Below are 26,296 nucleotides of genomic sequence, written 5' to 3' on the forward strand. Positions count from 1 at the left end.
TCTCGAGTGATTTTTTATCCTCTGGTGCGGGCATATTTTTAATGGCTCTAGTCTTCTCGGGATCGGGTCTCATACCGTCTTTATTAAATACGTGCCCTAAGTACGTTTTACTTCTTCGACACATAACTTGTCTTTATTAAATTTCAAATTAATTTCCGTTGCCCTGTCTAACAATTTATTTAATCTTTCGTCATGCTCTTCCTTCGTGCGACCCAAACAAATAATATCATCTATAAATGAATCAACGCCGTCTAAATTTTCTAACAACTGTTTAATTTTAGCATGAAATACTTCCGAAGCACAGTTAATTCCATATGGCAAGCGTACTCACAGTTTAGTGTCTCATACCAGTCCTTCGCCGACGAGTTTACTGACGATACATTACAAATCACCGGTATAAAAAACGACTCGCACTCGTTACCCGATTCATCGTCACAAATCGCAATGTCATACACCTTTTTATTGACAGATTTACTCACACACATTCGCGCAAGATGCCCATAGCCCTGACACACAAAACACTGCACTCCATTAGCCGGACACTTGCCGGGATCGCAGGCCTGCCCGCACCCCGGACACGGAGCGCGCTGGCGAGCGGGCCCGGGCCACAGAATATATAATAGTACAAGTACAGAAGGCCCACTGCTTTGAAGTTCACGAAATGCCGCCTTTTTAAATGCCTACAAAATGATTACAAAGAAACGAGCCGCACGTGCGCAGCGTCGGACGCTAGGGTTAATTGCCTATGGATTAAAAAATAATAGTACTCAGATAAAATGTTATGCTATTATATTCAAGTCTTGGGTACTTCCTAGGTATATATACGGTATTTATATATTTTTGTTTAAGTCCCTACGTCACAATCCATGACTGAACGTTTCCGTGGGGCTTAAATGACATAATCAATAGTAGATCTGTATAAGATTGTCCTATTTTATTCATGATGTGTATTTAACTAAGCATTATTAGATTTACTAACCATTCCACACGCGGATATCGCATATGAACCTTAAAAAAACTCGCGACGTGTAGTAACAATAGAAAGTGCGAACTTGCGTTCCGTGAGAATGCGAGCCACCCCTGATTAGATCGCGAACTCGCGGCCGCCCGCATGTACTTGTAGCGCGGCGATGGAATCGCGGAGTGAGCCGCCCCTGCCCGGGCCCGGGCGCGGGCCGCGGCTCGGCCTCTAGCGCCCGCCGCCGCCGCCCCGGCCGCGGAACTGCACCACGTCCACTTGCGCTGTCCCGAGGGTCCCGCGCTTATTTTGAGCGCTTCCAGTCTTCGGGAACCGTCACTCGATACCTCGTCCGCTTGACAAATTTTTATCGCCTTATCGAGTGTCAAATCGTCCGTACGAAGCAAACGGTCTCTAACGATAGTGCTCTTTATGCCGCAGACTATACGGTCGCGAATCAAATCCTGTTCCAATGAGGAAAATGCACATGTTTTTGTTAATAACCCAAGTGCCGTTACGTATTGGCTTATCGTTTCTCCGTCTTCCTGGTCGCGAGTAAAAAACTTGTATCTTGCTAAAGTTACGTTAGGTTTCAGACCGAAATATGCATCAAATTTTTCTTGAAGGATTTTTATGCTATTGCGATCACCCTCCTTCTCAAAGTCGAACGTCTGATATGCATTGAACCCCTCGGGTCCAATTAAATTGATAAGCAAACTGGCCTGAGTCGCGGCGTCCTCTTTCACCACTCCAGATGCCTTAAGAAATAAGTTAAATTGTGTCTTCCAACATTGCCACGCGTCAGCCCGGCTGACGGGGCTCCCATCTGTACTGAGCTCGGGAGGCGGTCTCGCGTGTTTCATTTTTAATCGCACTTTAGCACAAACACAAAAACACACCCCCTTTCTTCCCGTGGGTGTCGTAGAAGTCGACTGTGAGATATGGGTTAAATTGTGGCGTAGGCGAGAGGCTGGCAACCTGTCAATGCAATGTCACAGTTTCGTTTTCTGTCAACCCCTTATTTGCCAAGAGTGGCACTGAAACGAGTAGTTTCAGGGGCTCTGCCTACCCCTTCATGGGATACAGGCGTGATTGTATGTATGTACAAAAACACAATAGTTAACTTCAATATTTCTAACAATAACCACCAATAACTGTATAAATACTATTAATTTCTTCACCGCTGCCACCATGTAGTAAATCAAACACCGAGCTCAGATGACAACTGGTTTATTAAAATAATAACGGGTAGATTTTACTTATTCTTAAGCTACTTACAACAATCTGAATCTAAAGATACTGCAGGCCTGGTCCCGCGCGGGTATATTTTGTTTTTCGTAAGTACATCCTGCACCATGGCGCGTATCTCCCAGGTTCTACTGTGCTGCTTGAATAGCCGGTAGCGCTCCTTGTATTGTTCCACCATAGTTATAAACTCCATGTAGTCGCTCACTGTCGACAAATAATATGTTTTTCTCAAACATGGTATGAAATATTGATGTTATTTGCCTTATAATTGGCAGCGAAGTATGACGTTGCAGGTGCGGCTAGGACGATTGATAGATAATGGAATGTCATACAAACCTTGCAGGCCAAGGCCGGCAAAGTCCTCTTTTTTAATTTCCAAACACAGATAATTGTGACATAACATCCAGGTATTTAGCCAATTAAAAAAAAACTATAAGGGGCTTTATAGACGTGCCGACTGCAACTGGTACGGGCCCTAGACAATATTTGATTTTGGGTGCGTTTTCATTTTTTTATAAGCGTATACGGGGTATCAAAGGGGAACGAAAATTCGATTATTTTTGCGCTACGACGCACCGTTTAGGAAATACAGCCATCCAAAGTTACTATTTTCAGTAGACTTTATTTATTTCATACCATGTTTGAGAAAAGCACTATACATACTCGTACCTCGGCGGGAACACTACCTTCTTTGTACACAAAGAAGGTAGTGTTAGTATGTTTAGGGCCAGAAAGTGTGGTTTGCAGGTTTCTAACTGTTGTATATTTACTAATATTCTAATTCATTATTTTTTGTAGGAGAAATAGTTCGTTTGAGTCGGTACTATTTCCCCATAGTAATAAGCCATAGCGAAGCCAAGCTTCAGCATATGCGTGGTAGACTGATAAAGCGCATGACATGTTTGTGTTAGATTTAATTATGGTCAACGCGAAGAGAAAAGAAGATAATTTAGAGCAGATTTTATCAACGTGACTTTTCCAATTGAGATGCCCATATAACCATAATCGGTCGCCGTTCCTACGCAAATCCTCCTATTTTGTGTACACACAGGTCTTCGGGTCTCAATGCTTAGTCGCAGTACGGTCGACGTTTAGTCGCGGCGACCCAAATGGGGACGATTGGTAACAGGCACAAATGGTCACAGAAGTGACAGAAGTGTGCACTACGCGTGCACACATTGTTACCGTTTGGCGACTACTTTCCCAAAATCATTCGTTCATTTCATTCTTTTCAAATGGCGACTGTCAGAGACGTCAAAGTAAAAAATAAATAAAATCATTTGACATTAAAATGTAATGGCGTAAGAATTTGTTAAAGATAAATATTGTTTGCATTTGTAATATAATGTGGGCTAATTACCATGGCCAATTAAATTGCTCGAGTGATTTCATAAAATAAGTCTAAATTTATCAACGCGCCATCAATTTACCTCAGTTTAACCAGTAATAATATTATTGACTACTCGGTGTTAGCGTGTTATGTATATTGATTGGTGAAGTTTTAGTACTCCGGTGCATATACTATACTGAAATAATAAAAATAATGCCTAGAAAACCAATAAAGTTGTTAAAATATGGATTAAGACGGTAATATTCCATGTAAAAAACAGTCGCCAAACGGTCACCAAACGGTCGACAATCGGTCGCAAAATGGTCGCAGCGTACACGCGTGACCGAAAGCAGTGAATATTTATTATATTTTCAAAATGGCTTCTTGTATTAATTTTTTCCAGGTATCCTCAAACTTTATAAACAATTAAATATGCCGTCGTACTCAGTTGCCCTCACTAAAGAAGATTAAAAAAAAATTGTAACGTGCGTACCGAGCTGCTGGGTTGTAAAGGATCGGGGATCATATTATTATGGTCTTCTATAAAGCAACTAGTATTTTGCGGCATTTCACAATTGACACTTGTTGAAGTAGTCTTCATTAATATTACTATCAACATTCATTTCAGCGATCTGTACTTCTTTTGTCAAGATTTTTGTATAGATAAGTGTCTACAAATTTGTAATGTTAAAGAGACATAAATAAAACGTAGTAGAGTAAATAATGTGTTTTTTTTTGTAACCCAAACAAAATACTTGTAGATACGAGTGCGGAAAAGAGGAAAATCGATACGAGTAGCGATAAATTAATACACGAACGAAGGGAGTGTTTTAAATCGACACGAGTTGTGAATGTCCTTTTCGCACGTGTATCGTACGACGATTTTCAGTACCTAAATCTAAGCTAAGAGTTTCGACCAGACAAGAAATGAATCATTGCTTGATTTGCTCGCACTACTGCGTTAAAAAAAGCAGCATCTGTACTGAAAAAACTATCATTGCGCAACAGAAATTCTATTAATATCACAGTAAATACTCTATTTCATTTGATTCCTACTTTTATTGTGTAAAGCAACACTACACTTCATTTTTATCAATAATAATTAAAAATTATATATTTAATACATTAAGTAACTATAAAGTGCTTATCTATTTGTATTATCATTCTGCACTTTTCTTAACTTTCCCACATTTCTATAAAATGTCGAAGAGTGCTTAAATGGTCGTCGTCGTTTATTATTATTTACTTAATTCGCTCATATTTAAATGATTCAAAGCAACCAGTCCACAACTTCATAAGGCAGTTTGAGAAACCTTCGTATTACAGATTGTCATTTGCGGATACAGTGGTTTAGGAGCAGTTCGGTAATCAGACCTACACATGTGTGTACAAATTCTGTCAATGTCACTGTCAGAAACCGTTCTGACAGTGACAATGACAGCCACAAATTCGTCCACTGTTGTTACCGTTATGTGTGCAAACGTCGACTAATAAAGTGTCGTTAAAAGTCATTCTGACAGTGACATTGACAGCCACAAATTCGTACACATTTTGTTACCGTAACGAGTGCACACGACGACTACATTTTGTTATTGTATCAATACGGTCGCATTGTTTGCACGACGTTACCACGCGTTATGTCACATTTGACAGTTAGTTACTGATTTGAAGATTTTGCGACTGAAATGGTTGTATGGGTGTGAGTCTAATGTAAGGCCTAATAGGTTAAATTCTGAAACTTCTTCTATATTCAAGTCTAGTAAAAGGGTTGTTAAATCAGTAGCTCGATTTTGATAAGGTCTAAAAAATATTGTCTAGGGCCCGTACCAGTTGCAGTCGGCACGTCTATAAAGCCCCTTATAGTTTTTTTTAATTGGCTAAATACCTGGATGTTATGTCACAATTATCTGTGTTTGGAAATTAAAAATATAAATTAAAAAAGAAGACTTTGCCGGCCTTGGCCTGCAAGGTTTGTATGAAATTCCATTATCTATCAATCGTCCTAGCCGCACCTGCAACGTCATACTTCGCTGCCAATTATAAGGCACATAACATCAATATTTCATACCATGTTTGAGAAAATAGTTATTTGTTATACAGGGGGCAAAGTTGTATTTTAACGCCGAGTGTGGAATTGAAAAACGAGCAAGTGAAAGGATTCTATAGTTGAACCACGAGCGAAGCGAGTGGTTCAAGAATAGAATCCTGAACATGCGAGTTTTTTAACACACGAGAAGTAAAATACATTGGCACCCGAGTGTAACACAAAAACTTTTCCCCTCACTATAGCGAGGAAATTACAACAGTTCCAGTAGTTCCACAGGTGGTAAGTCATCTTTATTAGTAGATTCACCAACTTTTATCAATTTTAAAGCAGTTATTTTGACTTTATTCAAGGTCAAATTACTTTACCCACTAGTGGATAAAATGCGTTTTTACCCGCTGCTATTAAAGGATAAAACACGTGTTGCCGAGCTAGTGAGGGGAAAACCACTTTCTTGGCTGACCGTACAGTACAGACAAGGACCATAATAATACGGGACAGATTTCGTTCCCGCAAACTGTTCTAGAACGAAATTTTAAATTTCGTTCTTCGGAACGGTTCCCACTCATAAACGTTTGTTCACTGAACTAAAAAGAATACCGGTTAGTGGAACCAAAAACTCTAAAATAAAGTTCTCGGTTCAACGTTCGGAACTGTTCCGAAAAAAAAAATACCGGTATCCGCTCGCTTTGTATAGGTATTTAAAAATAAGTCGGGGTTCACGAAAATAATTTTTGATATTGTTAATACTTTCGGAAATAATCGCTCCAAAAGTTAAAAAAAATGTGTCTGCCCTCTCTAACTTTTGAACCATAAGTTTATATAAGTTACAAAAGTAGGATTTTCTAGGAAAATTGTTATAAATTCAACAGGTTCGGCGCCCACTGGCGATCCCTGAGACTCGTACCGCACAAGCTGCAAATGCACCTACTACTCGGGCCTGTATAGTCATTAACATTACAGACTCAGATCCCGGATGCCGACATTTTTGCGGACAAATTAGGAAAGTTCATTAGATCCGCTATGTTGGCTTTTAACATAAATATTTATTAAATGTTGTATTTGTTTGATTTTGTATTTACTTGATTTATTATTTGTTAGATTTTATTTCGTGTCTCGTGTCTGGTTTTCAATATGCTATTTTTTTAATTCTGTTTAATAATTTATGTGTGTTTGTATGTGTGTAAGTGTTTTGGTTGTATTACACTGTAAGCTTATATGCGAAATAAATGATATTGAATCATGCGCGGATCCAGGGGGGGGGGGGTCATGGGGGTCATGACCCCCCCCCCTGGAGCCTAAGTTTGCCATACAAATAGACCACGTATGACCCCCCCTGGGGCCCTGGGCCTTTACCACGTGACCCCCCCCTGGGCACGAAGCTGGATCCGCGATTGTATTGAATTTAATTTAATTGAAAAACAGTTTTTGAAAAAAATACGGGAAACTACGGAACCCTACACTTACCTACACTGAGCGTGTCCCGACACGTTCCTGGCCGTTTTTTTTAATTTCTCTCGTTGTGGAGCTGTAAACAGTGTAAACTTACGCATGAACTGAAGCGAGCCAACAATATCGGATCTCAAGTCTACTCCGTATCCGTAGAGTTTATCATAGTTAGTCGTATTCCTGTATAAATGAACCATATGTTCAAATATCGATTCGAGTTGATGGTACAGTTTGCCGGCGCCGAAATCAAACGTTCTGACGTATCGCTTTTCCACCCTGTATACGTCTCGCATTTTCATGTCCATATCTAGAAGGAAATTTAGAAAAAGAAATCATTGTCATCCTCCTTGCGTTAATCCTGGCATTTGCCACGGCTCATGGGAGCCTGGGGCCTGCTTTGACAACTAATCCCAAGTTTTACGATAGCGACTGCCATCTGACCTTCCAACCCGAGGGGTTATTGGAATTAGTCCGGTTTCCTTACGATGTTTTCCTTCACCAACAAGCGACTGGCAAATATGAAATGATATTTTTTTTTTTTTATACCACGTCGGTGGCAAACAAGCATACGGCCCGCCCGATGGAAAGCGGTCACCGCAACCTTATGAACGCATGCAACGCAAACAGTGTCACATGCGCGTTGCCACCCAATTTCGCACATAAATTTCGAAAAACTCATTGTTACAAGCCGGGGTTCGAACCCGCGACCTCCGGATAGTAAGTCGCACGCTCTTAACCGTTAGGCCACCAGCGCTTCAAAAATAAATCAAACGTTCGCAAAAAATCAACCGTTTTTTGAATAAATAGTTTTTTTTTTTAATTGATAAAATTCTTAACTCGAAAACTAAAAAGTCATACGGTCCGCCTGATGGAAAGCGGTCACCGTAACCTATGGACGCCTGCAACTCAAGGAGTGTCCCATGCGCGTTGCCAACCCATTAGAAAGTTGTACACTCCTTTTTGCTGTGTAGGTACTTAACACAGCAAAAAGAAGTGTACAAAAAGGAGGGTTTGGGTTGCCGACGACGTCACAGTAACATCACGTGACGCGCTCGTCGGCCGGTACGATATCTTTAGACTCAGGGGGTCCCCTTTTCTCTGCAGCTGACTGTACAGTATGCCGGCGGCGAGTTCGCGGCCCATTCAGTGGTGACGACCTTCGCGCGGCGCAATAGAATTCAATCTCGGCTGCTCGCGTGCGGTCCGTTTATTAATGTAGGTAAGAATTTATAATGGCGGCGTTTTGTGAACATCAAATAAGTGAAAAAATGAAAATGAAAATGAAATGAAATGAAATGAAATGAAATGAAAATGAAATATTTATTTTTCCAAGTAGGCATATTACAATGCGCTTATGAACGCCAAATAAAGCTACGCCGGCTCTAACCCTACGCCTCAGCCTCGAGAAGATTTCAGTCCCCCCTCAGTTGGAGGGGGGTATCCACTATGGGACCGGCAAGAAACTTGGCGGGCCACTTCTTTTCAAAACATTACATCTTATAATTAACATGCATTAAAAAACGGATTATGCGACGTTCTTGCCAATGTCTAACTATACTGTATACAAATATACTGTATACAAATAATGACTGTGCACAATAACGAATGAGGTGAAATACCTATTGCGTCGAATTCGGATTGCGTAGAATTGCGAATAGGAAGAAACTATTCTGTACACAAATAATGGCTGTGCACAGACGCGAATGAGGATAGATACCTATTGTGTGGAACTTAGATTGTGCAGAATTGCGAACAGGAAGAATCGCTACTGTACACAAATAATGGTTGTGCACAGAAGCGAATGAGGCGAAATACCTATTGTGCGCAATTCAGAATGTGCAGAATTGCGAACAGGAAGAATCGCCACTGTTCACAAGTAATTACTGTCCACAATAGCGAATGAGGTGAAATACCAATTGCGTAGAATTCAGATTGTCCAGAATTGCGAATAGGAAAAAGTGACATTGGCAAGAACGTCGCATAATCCTAAAAAACGAGATACAATTTAATCAGCAAAAGTATTCATCAAAAAAAAGAAATATTAAATTAACAGACTAGGTACCTACTCTATGGAAATTCATTTCAATAAATTATATAAAGTACAGAGCTACTATGATTAATAAGAGATTTTAGAGATGTCTAGTTTCTAAGTGTTAAAGTACATAAAAAAAAAGAAAAAATATACATGATGAAAATATCAAAGAAGTGAGCCTTCTGTACTTGTAGGTACTATTACGCCGTGGTTTGCGTGGGCGACGGTCGCGCGATGGTCGCGCGACGGCGATGCGACGCATACGAAATCAAACAATATCTAAATATATAAAAGAAGAAGCTGACTGACTGACTGACTGACTGACTGACTGACTGACTGACTGACTGACTGACTGACTGATTGACTGACTGACTGACTGACTGACTGACTGACTGACTGACATATCAACGCACAGCCGAAACCGCTGGTCCTAGAGATTTCAAATTTGGCACGTAGGTTCTCTATAAAGTGTAGAGGAGCACTAAGAAAGGATTTTCCAAAATTCACCTCCTGAGGGGGTCAAATGGGGGTTCAAAGTTTGTATGGGGAAACAAGATTAGTTTGACTAATTTATTCGAAACTTCACAGGAAGATTCCTTAAGACATATGACTGAATAAGTGTTTCAGGTTTTTTGAAAATTTAACCCCTAAAAGGGTGAAAAGGGGGTGATAAAGTCAAAAAATCAATATGGGTATCGTTTTTATGGTTTATCGGGTCGCTGATCACGATAAATACAACGTTTTTAAAATCTAACGAGGCGGAAGTGAAATACTCTCTACCCTGTTGTGGTGCAATGGGGTTTAAATATATAAAAGAAGATATTGACTGACTGATTGACATATCAACACACAGCCGAAACTGTTGGTCCTAGAGATTTCAAATTTGGCACATAGGTTCCTTATATGGCGTAGAGGAGCACTAAGAAAGGATTTTTCAAAATTCTCCTCTTAAAAGGGTGAAATGGGGGTTCAAAGTTTGTATGGGGAAACAAGATTAGTTTGACTATTTTATTCGAAACTTCACAGGAGGATTTCTAAAGAAATTTGACCCTTAAAGGGGTGCAAAGGGGGTAAAGTCAAAAGCACAATATGGGTATCGTTTTTATGGTTTATCGGGTCGCTGATCACGATAAATACAACGATTTTAAAATTTTATGAGGTGGAAAAGAAATTTTCTCCCCTGTTGTTGTGCAATGAGGTTAAAATATCCAAAATAGCCATAAGTATAGCTTTAGTTTCTATCTTTACTTCTGGTTCAAGAGATTTCAAATTAACACGGAAGTTCCTTAGAGGAGCACTAAGAAAGGATTTTTTAAAGTTCACCTCCTAGCATGATAATTTGACAGGGGCAAGGACAGGGACAGGGCCAGGGATAGGGACAGGGACAGGGACAGGGACAGGAACGGGATAGGGTTAGGGATAGGGATAGGGACAGGGACAGGGACAGGGACAGGGACAGGGACAGGGACAGGGACAGGGACAGGGACAGGGACAGGGACAGGGACAGGGACAGGGACAGGGACAGGGACAGGGACAGGGACAGGGACAGGGACAGGGACAGGGACAGGGACAGGGACAGGGACAGGGACAGGGACAGGGACAGGGACAGGGACAGGGACAGGGACAGGGACAGGGACAGGGACAGGGACAGGGACAGGGACAGGGACAGGGACAGGGACAGGGACAGGGACAGGGACAGGGACAGGGACAGGGACAGGGACAGGGACAGGGACAGGGACAGGGACAGGGACAGGGACAGGGACAGGGACAGGGACAGGGACAGGGACAGGGACAGGGACAGGGACAGGGACAGGGACAGGGACAGGGACAGGGACAGGGACAGGGACAGGGACAGGGACAGGGACAGGGACAGGGACAGGGACAGGGACAGGGACAGGGACAGGGACAGGGACAGGGACAGGGACAGGGACAGGGACAGGGACAGGGACAGGGACAGGGACAGGGACAGGGACAGGGACAGGGACAGGGACAGGGACAGGGATAGGGACAGGGACAGGGACAGGGGACGGGGATAAAATGCAGGTGGCTCAGTGGGAAGGTATTAGTATAAAGTAGGCATCGGCGAGTATCCTGCATCCGTAATAACTATTACATTCAATGTGCTGTAAGAAGATCGTTGTTTGCTTGCCTTTTATATGTTTACGTTTGCAATAAGTATAAGCAAAATGGAAAAAATTGTAAGCGATAATGCAAGGAAGTACTTTCTACCCTACCGACTATAGCGTCGAGATACTGGCTATGTGGGTTGTATGAAGTTTCCCCAGTATAAATATTTAAATAGGTAAAATACATACATATTCGTACCTACTACCTGTAGGCTGTGGTCGCTTTGTAACAATTCTACAATCATTGCAAGAATTTATTTTAAAGCAATAGTAATATGTGTAAGGTACAGTCAGCCAAAACCGGACCGTACAGCAAATAGATCAGTTACAATGGCCCTCCAGTCGAGAATTGCCCCGCTTTACCTTAATCGAAATAATCGCGGACATCTGTACCTACAAAGAAACCTACGGATCCAAATGAAAATCTTATTTTTTGTAAACGTTTCAATGAGAATACTTTTATTACGCGGGCGAAGCCGCGGGTAAAAGCTAGTTGTTAATAAATGTAATGTTAATTATAAGATGTAATTTTTTGAAAAGAAGTTGCCCGCCGAGTTTCTTGCCGGTCCCATAGTGGATACCCCCCTCCCAACTGAGGGGGGACTGAAATCTTCTCGAGGCTGAGGCGTAGGGTTAGAGCCGGCGTAGCTTTATTTGACGTTCATATGCGCATTGTAATATGCCTACTTGAAAAATAAATATTTCATTTTCATTTTTCATTTTCATTTTCATTTTCAAACCTTATCGATATGGAAGTATGAGACGCGACGGCGACGATCGCGCGACGGTCGCGCGACCACGACCGTAAACAGCTAGCCACCAAGGCGGCCCGCAAGAGCGCGCCCGCCACCGGCGGAGTCAAGAAGCCTCATCGTTACAGGCCCAGTACCGTCGCCCTCCGTGAGATCCGTCGCTACCCGACCCACGCAAGACACGGCGTTATATATTCTGTGGTTGGGCCCAGTGCCTGTCTTACCTCTTATAAACTCCTGAGTCATCTGTATTATGGCGCCTGCCTCTTTGGCGAACATGTAATCTGTCGTCATATTCTTAAGACCTTTGTACGGGTTCAGATCCTTATTTTGTCTTCTATATTTCTTCATATATTTCTGCTTTTCCATCGCCATTATTTCCTGCCAGGATCGCTCAACGCTGTCTGTGATTTGCGTACATAGCACTAAATAACATTGGGAATAGTACATACATGTTGTTAGGCAGAGTGATGGCAGCCGGCGTATCATGCTGCCAATTTTATCACTTATCCACGTGGATAAAGCATCCGTCACGCTTTAGCAAGTATGTCAATGTGAGAGTGACAGACGTGTTATCCACGCGGATAAGTGATAAAATTGGCAGCATGATACGCCGGCTGATGGACTAAAATGTTAAGAGAATGTTGGCCGCTCACAGATGTAAGAAGCGCTTGGCATCCGTTAGCTCGGGTGGACGACATCCGGAAAATTGCGGGCCACAACCGGATGAGACTAGCTCAGGGGACAAGTGGTGTACTAGAAGAGAGGCCTATGCTCAGCAGTGGGCGATAAAGGGCTGATATGTTGATGATGATGATATTACATTACGATACAAGTGCGGAAAAGACAAAGGTTGGAACGAATAGCGATAATTTAAAACATGAGTTGAGCATTTCTTTTTGCCACTTTTATGAAGTGTGATATTTTTTTTTAAATATGCTATTTCTACTCAGAATTACTAGCCTTTTCAATCCTAGTAGTTAAAAAAATTGCCCCATACGATTTTTTCTTATTTTGTTACCATTTTCAGTACATGTTGTATGGGGTAACAAAAGAGGAAAGTAACAGAAATGTATGGAAATTCAGGGACACTTTGTCTCCCAGTGAGATTGAAAGTACTCGTGATTCTGAGTACAATTGACCTAAAATTCCCTAAAACAATAAAAAAAAATATTAGCAAAAAAAAAAAAAGAAATGCTCAGTTACGTATTTCCTTTTTGCAGGTCGAAACTTCGAAGGGCCATTAGTGTGCGTAGCCGAACACACAAACGCTCACGATAATATCTCTTTCGTAGATATCTATCTCTATCGCTCTTGCGTATTGGCGCGACAGAGCCAGACTACATTCAGCGGCGTTTCGTATCGCAGAAATGCCATTTGGCTACGTACGAGTAGTCTAATGGCACAAACGCTTACGAAACGAAACGGTCGTAGATAAGTATACGTATCTATCTCTATCGCTCTAGAGACTTGAGACTTGTACATCTCTTGAAATGTGTAATTTAGCTGTTCATTTTCTGTATTTTTTTTTTGTATGATTTGACAAAGGTTTTTACTTTTAAATATTTTAATTTTATAAAATTTGACTCTTGGAGACTCTATACATCTCCATGGATTATTATAAGTATAATATTTTACTTGTGACATTCAGTCTTTTACAACTGTTGAAGTATTATATTCTTTTATCTTTGTATCTGTTTGCGCTTTCTTTATGTATTGATTATAGTTATTAATAATATGACATTTAGAGACTTTATACATCTCTAATTCTATATCAGTGTACTATAGCTACTTTGTTTATGATTAATATTTTTAATTGTTAATATTTCTATTAATTTAATTTGTTTAACTTTAATGAATAATCTGTAATGTTAACATGTAAAAGTGCCCCCGTGGACTATTTGCTGAATAAATTATTTTGTATTTTGTATTTTGCTCTTGAGTATTGGCGCGACAGAGCCAGACTACTTTTCGCGGCGTTTCGTTTCGCGTTGCAGAAATGCCATTCAGCTACGACACCGCTGAAAAACGTCGTACGATATATGTACCTAGTCTTTATTTTGGCACTAACAGTCATTGTCATTACAGAAGAGTTAAGTACCTACATTGAATTATATTACATTTTAAATAGACAATACATTTTAAATATTTTAGTTATAAGTACTTATAAGAGTGCATAACCTCCCTGTTAAACTTTGGTTTGGCGAAATTGTAGTAGTAAGCATCTTTGTGTAAAGAATTTTGTGACATTTAAACATTTATGTAATGTATTCAATTATTATTCTAATTATTCTCAGTATTTATTTTCTTTCTTAGGCTAGGCTGTTTATAATATGAATATAAAAGTAAAATACAAAAACACATACAAAACAATATAAAAAACATATAAACACATTATAAAAAACCTAACCTAGGGTGCCGCCAGCAGCGGGGCAGGGCCCAAGCTGCCGGTGGTTAGGGCTGCAGAGAGAGGAACCGTCGGACTATCCGCGCCGTGTCCAAGATCACCGCCTTCTGCATCTGGCCCTTGATCCAGCCACCTAGCGAGAGTCTCTTAAGATGTTGGTCGAGACTCTTCGCTATGAGACCGTTCGCTGAAACGACTATTCTAATTATTTTTAATATTGTATTATGATCTCTTAATTTAATTCAAAAATTTAAAGTTTATCATATCATATCATATCATTCTTTATTGCAATCATGTTCATTTTACATAGGATGGTATTCAAATATTATAAGGTAGGTACATGATACCCTGTTAGGGCATGGCAATAATCTTAAGGACTACTTAGTAAACTAAAAGTAAAGTAAAGTAAAATTAGTCTTAATATAATTCTATACATGGAGATGAGAATTGAATAATAATTTTTATAATTGACAGTTACTGACAAAATATAAGTATAATTTGTGCTCATAAAATTTTAAATAATTAATAGGTAGTCAATAATTTAGTACAAAGTAGGTATAATAGTAAATAATAAATAATTGAAATTAAAATTAAATAATCGTTATGTCCTTCAAAATCAATTTGGCAAAGTGTCGTCATTTAAATATTCTTCGATTGTATAGTAACATTTGTCTTGGAGAAGTTTCTTTAAATTACTTTTAAATACTTTGATGTTTTTTTCCTGCAATAACTGTTGAGGTAGCTTGTTGGCTATGGTAGCGCATCTATAATGGGGGCCGTTTCTATACATAGCTAGATTTGAAATTGGTAAAAGGTACTGAATTCTGTTCCGTCTATTTGAGGTGATTTTTTGTAAGGGAAATAAGTTTGCGTTATTTCTGACAAACATGGCCGCTTCCATAATGTACATACTAGCTAAAGTTAGAATTTTATGCTTTATAAAGTGAGGACGGCTGCTATTAGGTATTCGCGTATTAGTAAGGATGCGTATACATTTTTTCTGTAAAACAAACAGTTGGTCTACTTCTGTGCTCGCACCCCACAATATTATTCCGTAATTAAGCCAAGAGTTTGCGTACGCGTAATATGCAGACAACGCCGTTTCAAAGTTAGTATTTATTTTAAGCACGCTGAGAGCGTATATAAATCGAGACAGTTTAGTGCAGATGTTTAATTATTATTCTAAATTTTAATATATGAAATGTAACTGTTGACGTGTAAGTGTAATGTATCTGTGCATTTACGAAATATATGAATATGAATATTGCTTTTAGAAATAAATAAATAAAAAAATAGATATACGTGCGAAAAGGAGATTCTCAACTCGTGTCGATTTAAAACACTCCCATCGGTCGTGTTTTATAAATTACTAGCTTTTTCCCGCGGCGTCGCTCGAGTTAAATTCCAAAATTGAGGAATTCTCCATACAAACTTCCACCCCCCATTTTAGGTAAGTGGAGGGTTAGAAAGAGACAAAAAGTAGCCTATGTCACTGTCCATTCCTTCAAATGGGTTGTCTATTGTTTGCCCGACAGTCATTTAACATAATATTCATATGCCCGAATCTAACTTGCCTGAATTTCATTTGCCCGAATGATTTGTTTACCATAAAAATTGTATGACATACTGGTTATTTATCCGAATATTACCTTCCATAATCATACAATGCCATACTATTTGTTAGCCATATTATTAAGTGCAATAATATGGTTTAATATAATATTCAAACGCCATAAGGAATTATTGCCATATTAATTGTTGCCCATATTATTACCTAACCTACTTTCTGATAGCAGTTTCATTTTCCAGGGGGTTACAGGTCTAACCTAACCTAACCTACTTTTCAAGCAGTTTCATTTTCGGGGGGGTCATAGTTCTAACCTAACCTAACCTACTTTCTTATAGCAGTTTCATTTTCCAGGGGGTCACAGCAGGTCTAACCTAACCTAACCTAACCTACTTTTCAAGCAGATTCATTTTCCAGGGGGTCACAGTTCTAACCTAACCTAACCTACTTTCTGATAGCAGTTTCATTTTCCAGGGGTCACAGTTCTAACCTAACCTAACCTACTTTCTGATAGCAGTTTTATTTTCCAGGGGGTCACAGTTCTAACCTAACCTACTTTCTGATAGCAGTTTCATTCTCTAGTGCTTCTAGTAGTGTCGTTTCTGGGGATACCCCCATTTGCCAGAATTTCATTTGCCATAATTTTATTTGCCATCCTATTCAACAATCATAATATTGTTTCTCATAACATCTTATGCCATAATCATTGTTTACTATATTAATCTAGTGCCAGAAACTTTGTTTCCCATAAAGTCAGTTTCCATAATGTCATTTGTCAGAATCATCGAAATCCGTAATTACCACATTCCATACCATCATTTGTCATATAAATTAGCGTCCAGAAAAGTCAATTTCCATAATGTGTTTTGGCAGAATCGAAAACTACTATAATAGGTACTAGAAGGACTAGAGAATGAAACTGCTATCAGAAAGTAGGTTAGGTTAGGTTAGAACTGTGAACCTCTGGAAAAGGAAACTGCTTGAAAAGTAGGTTAGGTTAGGTTAGAACTGTGACCCCCCGGAAAATGAAAATACTATCAGACAGTAGGTTAGGTTAGGTTAGAACTGCGACCCCCTTGAAAATGAAACTGCTATCAGAAAGTAGGTTAGGTTAGGTTAGAACTGTGACCCCCTGGAGAATGAAACTGCTGGAAAAGTAGGTTAGGTTAGGTTAGAACTGTGACCCCTGGAAAATGAAACTGCTATCAGAAAGTAGGTTAGGTTAGGTAATAATATGGGCAACAATTAATATGGCAATAATTGCTTATGGCGTTTGAATATTCTATGAAACCATATTATTGCACTTAATAATATGGCTAACAAATAGTATGGCATTGTATGATTATGGAAGGTAATATTCGGATAAACAACGAGTATGTCATATGATTTTTATGGTAAACAAATCATTCGGGCAAATGAAATTCAGGCAAGTTAGATTCGGGCAAATGAATATTATGTTAAATGACTGTCGGGCAAACAATAGACAACCGTCGTTTCTGTGATAATTACGCATTTCGATGATTCTACCAAATCACATTATGGAAATTGACTTTTCTGGTCGCTAATTTGGATGACAAATGATGGTATGGAATGTGGTAATTACTGATTTCGATGATTCTGACGAATGACATTATGGAAACTGACTTTATGGGAAACAAAGTTTCTGGCACTTGATTAATATAGTAAACAATGATTATGGCATAAGATGTTATGAGAAACAATATTATGATTGTTGAATATGGTGGCAAATAAAATTATGGCAAATCAAATTCTGGCAAATGGGGGTATCCCCTTCAAATGTCTTCACTCAATAAATCGCGTCAATTCGTGCACCGATTTGCCGTGAAAGATGGACAAACAAACAGACACACACTTTCCCATTTATAATATTAGTATGGATTTATCGTCTCTCGTTTCGAACTCTCTCTTTTTCGTACTTGCATCGTAATGTATTTTTCAGTACATATGGTCGTTTTTTTTCGCACTAGTTCGAGAAGTGGTTCATTATATGCCAGGTCGAAACTTCGGAGGCTCATATGCACTGAAAAACATCGTACGATACACGTGCGAAAAGGAAATTCGTAACTCGTGTCGATTTAAAACTAATTAAAACACTCCCTTAGGTCGTGTTTTAATTTATCGCCACTTGTTTCGAACTTCCTTTTTTACGCACTTGTATCGTAATACCATTATACCACATGTTACCAATTTTAACAAGTACTGTTACTGTACATAGCTTGATGGTAAGCAGTCGCCGCAGCCTATGGACGACTACAACTCGAGAGGTCTCAGTTGCATCCTAAAACTTTATATGGCATTCGAACCCCAAAAATTGATACTCACCTAGAAATAATAGGACTCCCAAAGAATACATTTTACAATGAATGATTTTTTAATTCATAACATAACTATTATGCATGTTGTTATTTGCCTAAACAAAATATTGTTTTCACCTTAAAGTGTCCTTACACAATTATATAGCTAATTATCAATTGTGTTACTAGTAGGTACCTACTTCAGTTTATTGTTCATTTCATAATTTCACAGTTTCATGATTTTGCAATATATGTAATTATTATTAATAGCCATTTATTTCCACATTATTACATTTCATACATGCAAAAGAATGTAATTTAAAATAACCGTTATTTACATGAACATATTTACATAATTATAGAGTTATACTTTAGTTAGAACTTAGAATTAGTATAGTATCAATTGTAATTTCAATTCAATTTTAAATATTTTCTAAATATGTACATGTAAAAGTGCTCCTGTGGCCTATTTGCTGAATAAATAAATTATTTTGATTTTTGATTTTGATTTTTAAGAAACTATTGTCCCGGATCTGTAAGTTCACATTTTTGACACATCAGGCCCCGTAGCCGAATGGCATTTCTCCGACGCCAAACGAAAGCGATACGCCGCTGGCTCTGTCGCGCCAATACGCAAGCGCGATAGAGATAGATATCTACTAGCGCTTCGTTTCGTGAGCGTTTCGTGAGCGTTTGTGCCATTCGGCTAGCCACCCTGGGTGGCTAGCCGAATGGCACCCTGGGTGGCTAGCCGAATGGCACCCTGGGTGGCTAGCCGAATGGCACAATCGCTCACGAAACGCTCACGAAACGAAGCGCTAGTAGATATCTATCTCTATCGCGCTTGCGTATTGGCGCGACAGAGCCAGCGGCGTATCGCTTTCGTTTGGCGTCGGAGAAATGCCATTCGGCTACGGGGCCTGTTTTGAAGTATGTTGCGATGTGGCTAAGACGTATCGTTTGCCAAATCTAACGATTAATTTCGAATTGGTTGAATCGATTAGGCTCTATAGTACAAGGAAGCGCTTAAACAAATATGAACTACAGTATGGGGTCCTTCAAAAAAGGAGTGTACAAGTTTCTAATGGGTCGGCAACGCGCACGTGACACCCCTTGAGTTGCGGGCGTCCATAGGTTGCGGTGACCGCTTTCCATCAGGCGGGCCGTATACCTGTTTGCCACCGACGTGGTATAAAAAAAAAAGATTTCTATCAACTTACTGAAATGTCATTTGAATCGAAATTACAGACTATGCCACAGCACTAGTATAAAAATAAAAATGAATGACAAATGACATAATAAGTAAATCCTGCGTGATAAAATTAATATCGTAAAATACTCACTAACGAAGATCCGCAAAAATGTAACATGTGTAAGATTATGATTAGATTAGATTAGATATATTTATTTCACAACATGATTACAGTACAAATTACATTTATGTCAATTTATAAGAATCTATATTGTGATCGTCAAAAAAGTAAAAGAAAATGGTATCAATATAATTAAAATAAGTTAAATTTGCAGAATATGAAATGATCACCAAAAAAGGATCGTCAAGTAATATGAATAAAAGTAAACACAACAATGTCAGAATAACAATAGGATAGTGAGAATAATAAATTATACAGTTATGTCAAAAAAATCACTTATTGAATACAGTGGGTTATCCAGTAAAAAGTTTCTTAATCGACGTTTGAATGTTTCATCCGATGTCTCTAACCTTATTTCTGCCGGTAATCGCTCATAATAAGTCGGGCCGATGACACGCGGATTCTTTGTTGCAAGTGCCATGCGACGTGGAACTGTTCTTAGTCGACCTGTAGTTCTAATGTTTATACCGGATACCTCAACGCGTTTAAACGAGGATAAGTTATTCCTAACATACATTATAACTTCATATAAATATATTGAATAATGAGTCATTATTTTGTGCGTCACAAACAGGCCCCTGCACGAGTGTCTAGGCTTCACACCCGCTAGTGTTCGTATGGCCTGTTTTTGCATAATGAATACTCGATTGGCATCCGTTGAGTTTCCCCAAATGAGTATTCCATACGTCATTAGCGAGTGGAAGTGAGCATAGTAAACCGATTTTAATGAAACATGCGAAATAAGGGGTTTCAACTTCCTCAACGCAAAGACTGCACTACTCAATCTTTTGCATAGCTGGTCAACATGGCACTTCCAGTTTAGATTCGAATCCAACACAAAGCCTAGGAACTTCGCTTCACTGCACATTGGCATGGGGCAGGTTTACTACAGATGGGGATACAGTAGTTGTTCGCCCTGAGAATAGCATTACGTTGGATTTGTTGACGTTAAGGAGTAACCCATTTGCAGCAATCCACTGTCCCAACTGACTACATGCCTTGTTGATGTACTCACCAAGCTGTTCGTATGTTTCCGCGCTGATTACGACCGTAGTGTCATCTGCAAATAGTACTGACAGCCCGGAGGTAATGGCAGATGGGAGATCATTGACGTACGCCAAAAACAGAGTATTTCCAAGGGCAGATCCTTGGGGAATTCCTAATTTGACTTGGCCAATGTCAGACTGGAACCGCTGGCCATTTGAGGACAGTTTAACCTGTTGTCTTTGATCTAGCAAAAAAGAAGCAATTAAGCGATGTGCCTCATCTTTTATTCCGTAACATTTTAACTTATTTAACAGCATTGTGTGGCTTATTACGTCAAAAGCTTTTGATAGGTCACACATAATACCGGCCATTTTTTGTCGCCTGTCTAAACCCGTTATAATAAAATCTACAATTTTGTGAGCTGCAGCGGTTGTTGACATATTTCGTCTATAAGCGTACTGGTGTGGAGTAAGTAGACTATTACGTTCCAGGTATGACATCAATGTTGATGATAAAATAGACTCCACAATTTTCGAAATGGTAGGTAGTTATTGACATCCGTTTTTTCTCCTTTCCCTTTGTATACCGGGCATACCCTTGTACGCTTTAATACGTCAGGGTAGACGCCAGTTTGAAACATCGTGTTTATCAACACAACCAACACATCAGAAATAACCGGCCAGATACATATGATTATATTTAACGATATGTCGTAAGTATCTACTGTGTCGCGCGTCTTTAGCATTGATTGTATTGTCGTGTACAAAAGTTCAGATGAGACAATGGGGAGATGAAATGTAGGTATGTCTGTACCACTAAGATGTTTGTTTAGGTACTGTGCTGATAAGGACTCATCGCTTTGAACCACAGACTTGGACGCTATTTGAAGAAAATGTGAATTAAAGGTATTGGCGACTTCGCTGTCCTGTATTTCATCATTTGAATTTGGAGAAATTAAGGTAAACGCTTGAGTTTTATTTATTTTTGTACCTATTTCGTCATTTATGACCTTCCAAATTTCTTTAGAAGGGTTTTTGCTTTTTTCTAACCTATCTTCTATGTGTGACTTGCGAGCACGAAGTGTAGCAGATTTAATGAGCTGCGCGTAATGAGTAATACATTCTGAGATTAATAAATTATCAGGGTATTGTCGGCGTATTTCCAGAAAGTCTTTATATTTACAAATGTATTTGGATAGCTCGTCATTCATCCAAGGAACGTTACACCTATTTATGTTCGTTTTCATGTTTTTATATGGAAATCGTAAATTAATGTAATATGTCAATATATTGAATAATTTATCAAATTTATAATTAATATCAAGATAATCTGAGTAAATAAAACTAAAATCATAATTTGAAATGTCATAATAAGTGGAACGATTCGTGGTCAAATAATCGGCGTTCAACCGTACGGTGTTTTTCATTGTCACCGCGCACCCGTTCTATAGCGAGTTCATACTTTTGGGCGTTATGATCACTGATAAACGTATCCACTGATGATACACGGAGGCAACCGCGGACGTAGTTTGCTATGCCGCAGTCAATGGAGGACACCGTGTCAGCAGTGACTCGAGTTGGAAAACTTACCATGTTTTTACAATCATACGTTCCAAGCAAGTCATTTACCCGCTGTTTCATAATGTTTTCGGTAAGATAATTTACATTATGGTCACCAATTATAAGAAACTTTTTACCTTCGTCAGTTAACTTATCTAATAATAAATCCAATTTTTCCAAATAAATGTCAAACTCTCCATTCCCCGTTCTGTACAGTGTAACAATAACTAAATTAGTACGTAATAATTCTATTGCTGTTATTTCAAAGTGATAAGGTACGCATAAGCCGTGCAGGTCGTCCCGCCGCTTATAAGGTACATAGTCGCGTAAAAATATAGCTACCCCACCATGGGAATTAGCTCGCTCACGGCAGTAAGCATTTGCGAGGGCATACCCGCACAACTTAATACGTTCCAAATCACTTTTTAGGCACCAAATTTCACTTAAACATAGTACATCAGGGTTCTCAGTGGTACATAGTAACTCTAAAAGTGATGTTTTATTGCAAATCGCTCGAACATTCTGGTGTAATAAGATAAAGTTCGTAATCATTTCTTTTGTGTCGGGCCGCGCCGTGCTGTGGAGTTTTTTTGCTGCTTCTGTACAACATTAAATAAACGCACAGATACGCCATCAGGCCAGTTTTCACTGTTTCGAGCAACTCGTTGCATGTTAGCTGGGACATCGAGACGAAATGAGGAATACTTGCCCCTGGTGACCACCAATTTCTCACATACTGGTGCCGCGATTCCTAACTGCGTGACATGGTTAACCACATCCTCCACGGTCGTATCTTCGCTCAGATTGAAGACATGTAGACTCACAAGTCGCGGTGCCGCTGCTCGTAGCCCAGTGGTACTTTGCGTTTGTTGCACGGAGATGGCGGATGTGAGACCCTGGGGTGCTGATGCTGCTGAAGTCGGTGAAGGGATCAGAGAAGGGCCACTTGGAGCAAGAACCGTGCGTTTTGTTACTTGCGAGTGCTGCTTGACCTGGTCCGATTTGGCTACACGGCGCGAGCGAGCGCTGCGCCTCACAAAGACGGGGGCATTGTCCGCTTGCGCAGATGTGTCACCTGCTGGGTTTGTGGTTCCTAAAACAGGGATCCTAGGCTCGGCTATCTGTGATTCCCTACTACCAGATGACGGGTCTGTTTGAGGAAGAGTAACTGGCGTTGATGTTGATATTTCCAAATTGGTGACATCTAACAGTGGTTCATTATTAACGAACATGAGACCTTGAGGACCTGACTCGTTTAGTAGCTCACTGGTGATAATTTGTGAGTTGTGTTCATTATAAGGTGTGGTGTGTTTTATTTTGCTGAGAATCATCTGGAGACATGAGTTCTGGTAAGTGATTTGATTTTCTTGACTCTTTATAATGTCATAGCAGGAATCAATTTTTCCTTTCATGTCTGCAAGCTCACTTTTTAAATTTGTAACCAGATCCACCAACCTTGTAACGGCCGCTGCAGTTGTCACTGTTTTTCTCATCGAAGGTGCCATTTGTCTTAACTTTTGATAAATTATCCACTAAACAGTATTTAAAACTTATTATTGCACTTGAAATAATTGCACAATGAAGTATAATTCAATTTATAAATAATTAAATACGTGGGAGCTTTTGAAATAGCTGTCAACCGCATGACAGCGCCCTCTGTCATATGCTTAAAGTAAGCGAAATATTGTTTCTAAGTACTTGATTTTTTTAAATATTATTACAGGATTTTATTTAAAATTTCATTAGGTACTTGCGCGAGTTTACGTATTGTGGACGCTGTCATGTGTCAAAAAGAGGTTCTTACGGCCCTGGGACAATAAGACTAAACTTAAAAGCTATCGGCATTGTACCCAGGATATTGGAGACATTTCCTCGCTGTATCGCAATGCTGATACGTTGTGCGAGGATGTCGCCAGCTCTTCGGTCACCAGTTACCTCAACCAGACGCTTCGCGATTTCTGTGAACAACTTGTTGGCGCTGGGACCCCATGGACCTAGAGTTTCTACGCCAAAAAGTACAAAAAGGTATTCTTAGTTAATCTGAACAATTAATTTATTTATTTTAAGTGGATTTATTTTATGGATCGGATGACATATGACCACGACCTAAGACAATTATAGAAAGTATGTACCTATTCGTTTAAGTGTTTCTACTATGGTATTTATTTAGGTAAGTAATTAGTTGCGCAATTCAACTTTTTTTATATTACGTCTGTGGCAAATAAGCGTACGGTCCGCTTTATGGAAGGCTGTCACCATCACCTAAGAACGCCTGCAACTCAAGGAGTGTCACGTGTGCGTTGCCAACCCACTAGAAACTTGTACACTCCTTTTTAGGGTTCCGTAGTCACTAGGAACCCTTATAGTTTCGCCATGTCTGTCTGTCCGCCCGTCCGTCCGTCCGTCCGTCCGTCCGTCCGTCCGTCCGTCCGTCCGTCCGTCCGTCCGTCCGTCCGTCCGTCCGTCCGTCCGTCCATTCGTCCGTCCGTCCGTCCGCGGATAATCTCAGTAACCGTTAGCACTATAAAGCTGAAATTTGGTACCAATATGTATATCATTCACGCCAACAAAGTGCAAGAATAAAAAATGGAAAAAAATGTTTTATTAGGGTACCCCCCCCTACATGTAAAGTGGGGGCTGATATTTTTTTTCATTCTAACCCCAACGTGTGATATATTGTTGGATAGGTATTTAAAAATGAATAAGGGTTTACTAGGATCGTTTTTTGATAATATTAATATTTTCGGAAATAATCGCTCCTAAAGGAAAAAAAAGTGCGTCCCCCCCCTCTAACTTTTGAACCATATGTTTAAAAAATATGAAAAAAATCACAAAAGTAGAACTTTATAAAGACTTTCTAGGAAAATTGTTTTGAACTTGATAGGTTTAGTAGTTTTTGAGAAAAATACGGAAAACTACGGAACCCTTCACTGAGCGTGGCCCGACACGCTATTGGCCGGTTTTTTGTTGTGTTAATTACACAGCAAAAAGAGTGCACAAGTTCTAAGGAGAGTTTGGGTTGCCGACTTTTATCAAAGATGGCCTATTTAGTTAAAATCAAAGAGGATCAAGTGTTATAGAGAGTTACTGTCAAAGTAAAATATGTAATCACAGTGCATAGACTGCCATCTCTCGACACTGGCTTAAAACTTTTGAACCTCAGTTTTGACAATTATTCCATATTGTTAGCTTGATATGTGTTAAAATGTCAAATATTAATATTAGCGCGTGTTAGCGCCAACTAGCCGAGCGTTCCCCAAAGGTGTAAAGCCTTCTAGGCCAGCGTACCTTTTTCTCTAGCGCTTTAAGGTACGTTTTTAGGGTTCCGTACCAAAAAGGTACAACAGGAACCCTTATGGTGCGACTCTGTCCCTCGAGGACTACTAATGCTATCAACTTGAAATTTGGAATAGTTGTGAACATTGTAAACCTCTACAAATAGAAAGTATAATTTTTTTAAATATATTAATTTTAATTGTAGAAAATGGCCAAAATGAAAGGGGGGCAAACTGTAAATTTCAAGTTACTAGGTCAAGTGGGGTATCGTTGGAAAGAGCTCAAATTGAACGTAAATAATCTATTTTTTATATTTTTTTTGTTGTGGAAAAAAAAAGAATTTTGAAGGAAAATGAAAAAAAAAAAATACCGTTCCTCCCCCCCTTATCTCCGAAGTTTACCAACGAAAAATTATGAAAATTTTAGTAAACATTGGTTTTATGCTATATATTACAGGAAAAATATAATCGTGTTTGTATTTTGAATACTTTTTTTTTATTCACAAAAAACTTTTCATATTTTTACTTGCAATTTACCCACCCTTGCGGATGTATATCGTACTTCAAATTAATACGAGGTGTTACGTAAACCATCTTCTGTTCAATAAAGTAAAAACTGTTTAAATCGGTTAACATTATAAAGAATTATCCCTGAAAAACCAGGTCGCGCAAATTAGTTAGCAAATTGACCGCGGGAGATGGCGCTATACACTATAATACTCATTAGTGCCTATACTTTTGTCTTCTAGTCAAGTCATTAGAGTTATATGAAAATATGAGATTATTTTTACTAGGTAGTTTGAAAGAAAGTTTGTACGGAACCCTCGGTGGGCGAGTCCGACTCGCACTTGGCCGGTTTTTTTTTCTTAGACTT

General features: G+C 39.3%; 1 protein-coding gene across 1 annotated transcript; it reads right to left on the minus strand.

Annotated features, from left to right (window-relative positions):
• Positions 1-2,172: 2,172 nt before the first annotated feature.
• LOC125238812 lies at positions 2,173-18,402 on the minus strand. Its single transcript, XM_048146256.1, has 4 exons — positions 18,257-18,402; positions 12,164-12,364; positions 7,130-7,336; positions 2,173-2,410 (listed from the first exon to the last, which is right to left on the minus strand). The coding sequence occupies exons 1-4, from the start codon at positions 18,285-18,287 to the stop codon at positions 2,229-2,231; spliced, it is 621 nt and encodes a 206-aa protein (XP_048002213.1). The 5' UTR covers positions 18,288-18,402; the 3' UTR covers positions 2,173-2,228.
• Between the last annotated feature and the right edge of the window lie 7,894 nt (positions 18,403-26,296).

Source organism: Leguminivora glycinivorella, chromosome 24, assembly GCF_023078275.1.
Source record: "Leguminivora glycinivorella isolate SPB_JAAS2020 chromosome 24, LegGlyc_1.1, whole genome shotgun sequence".
NCBI classification, from domain to species: domain Eukaryota; kingdom Metazoa; phylum Arthropoda; class Insecta; order Lepidoptera; family Tortricidae; genus Leguminivora; species Leguminivora glycinivorella.